We start from the raw sequence: 582 nt of genomic DNA, 5'->3' as shown, positions 1-582 counted from the left end.
TTGTTCTATGTTCTTTATCCTTAAGACAGACTTTAGATGTATCAACCAAGAGTAACGGGGTTATTTTTTCTTTCATAGGAGAATATCAGCATTAATGTGGGAAGTGCGCTACATTGAGCATAATGCTAGGACTTTCAATGAGCCAGATAGTCCTATAGTTAAAGCAGCCAAAATTGTAACTGATGTCTTACTTCGATTTATTGGGTAAGAAGCAGTTTTATCTTCCACAGGAGCTGACATCTGATTTTAAAAATAATATATTTAAATGTATTTTGACTTCCTTGTTTCATAGGGATCAGAGCTGTACTGATATATTGGATACCTACAATAAAATTAAAGCAGAAGAAGTAAACAGCACTGATGCAGAAGAGGTGAGAATCACAGCATGATTAATAGGCATGAATTTCTTTTCTGTTTTTTGAAATACAATAAGTATTGTATGTGTTATAACTGGCTATAAGCATTGAAGCTGATTTCTGAAAGCTGACTAATCACCTTCATATTTTTATATTCAACTCTTTAACTGTATTTAGATGGTATATACCAGAAATGTAATGGTACTAAAATTTTTAGAGACAGAAG

General features: G+C 32.3%; 1 protein-coding gene across 1 annotated transcript in view; it reads left to right on the top strand.

Moving 5' to 3' along the window:
- BRWD3 (bromodomain and WD repeat domain containing 3) overlaps positions 1–582 on the top strand; it is a gene marked incomplete at both ends in the record, with an annotated part of 145,811 nt that overhangs the window by 125,816 nt on the left and 19,413 nt on the right. The window contains 2 exon segments of the mRNA XM_077779436.1: positions 79–204; positions 293–371. Coding sequence (XP_077635562.1) covers positions 79–204; positions 293–371 — 205 coding nt within the window.

The sequence above is a fragment of the Crocuta crocuta genome, unplaced genomic scaffold, assembly GCF_008692635.1.
Source record: "Crocuta crocuta isolate KB4526 unplaced genomic scaffold, BGI_CrCroc_1.0 scaffold2236, whole genome shotgun sequence".
In the NCBI taxonomy this organism is placed as follows: Eukaryota; Metazoa; Chordata; class Mammalia; order Carnivora; family Hyaenidae; genus Crocuta; species Crocuta crocuta.
This window is presented reverse-complemented; position numbering and strand designations above follow the sequence as displayed.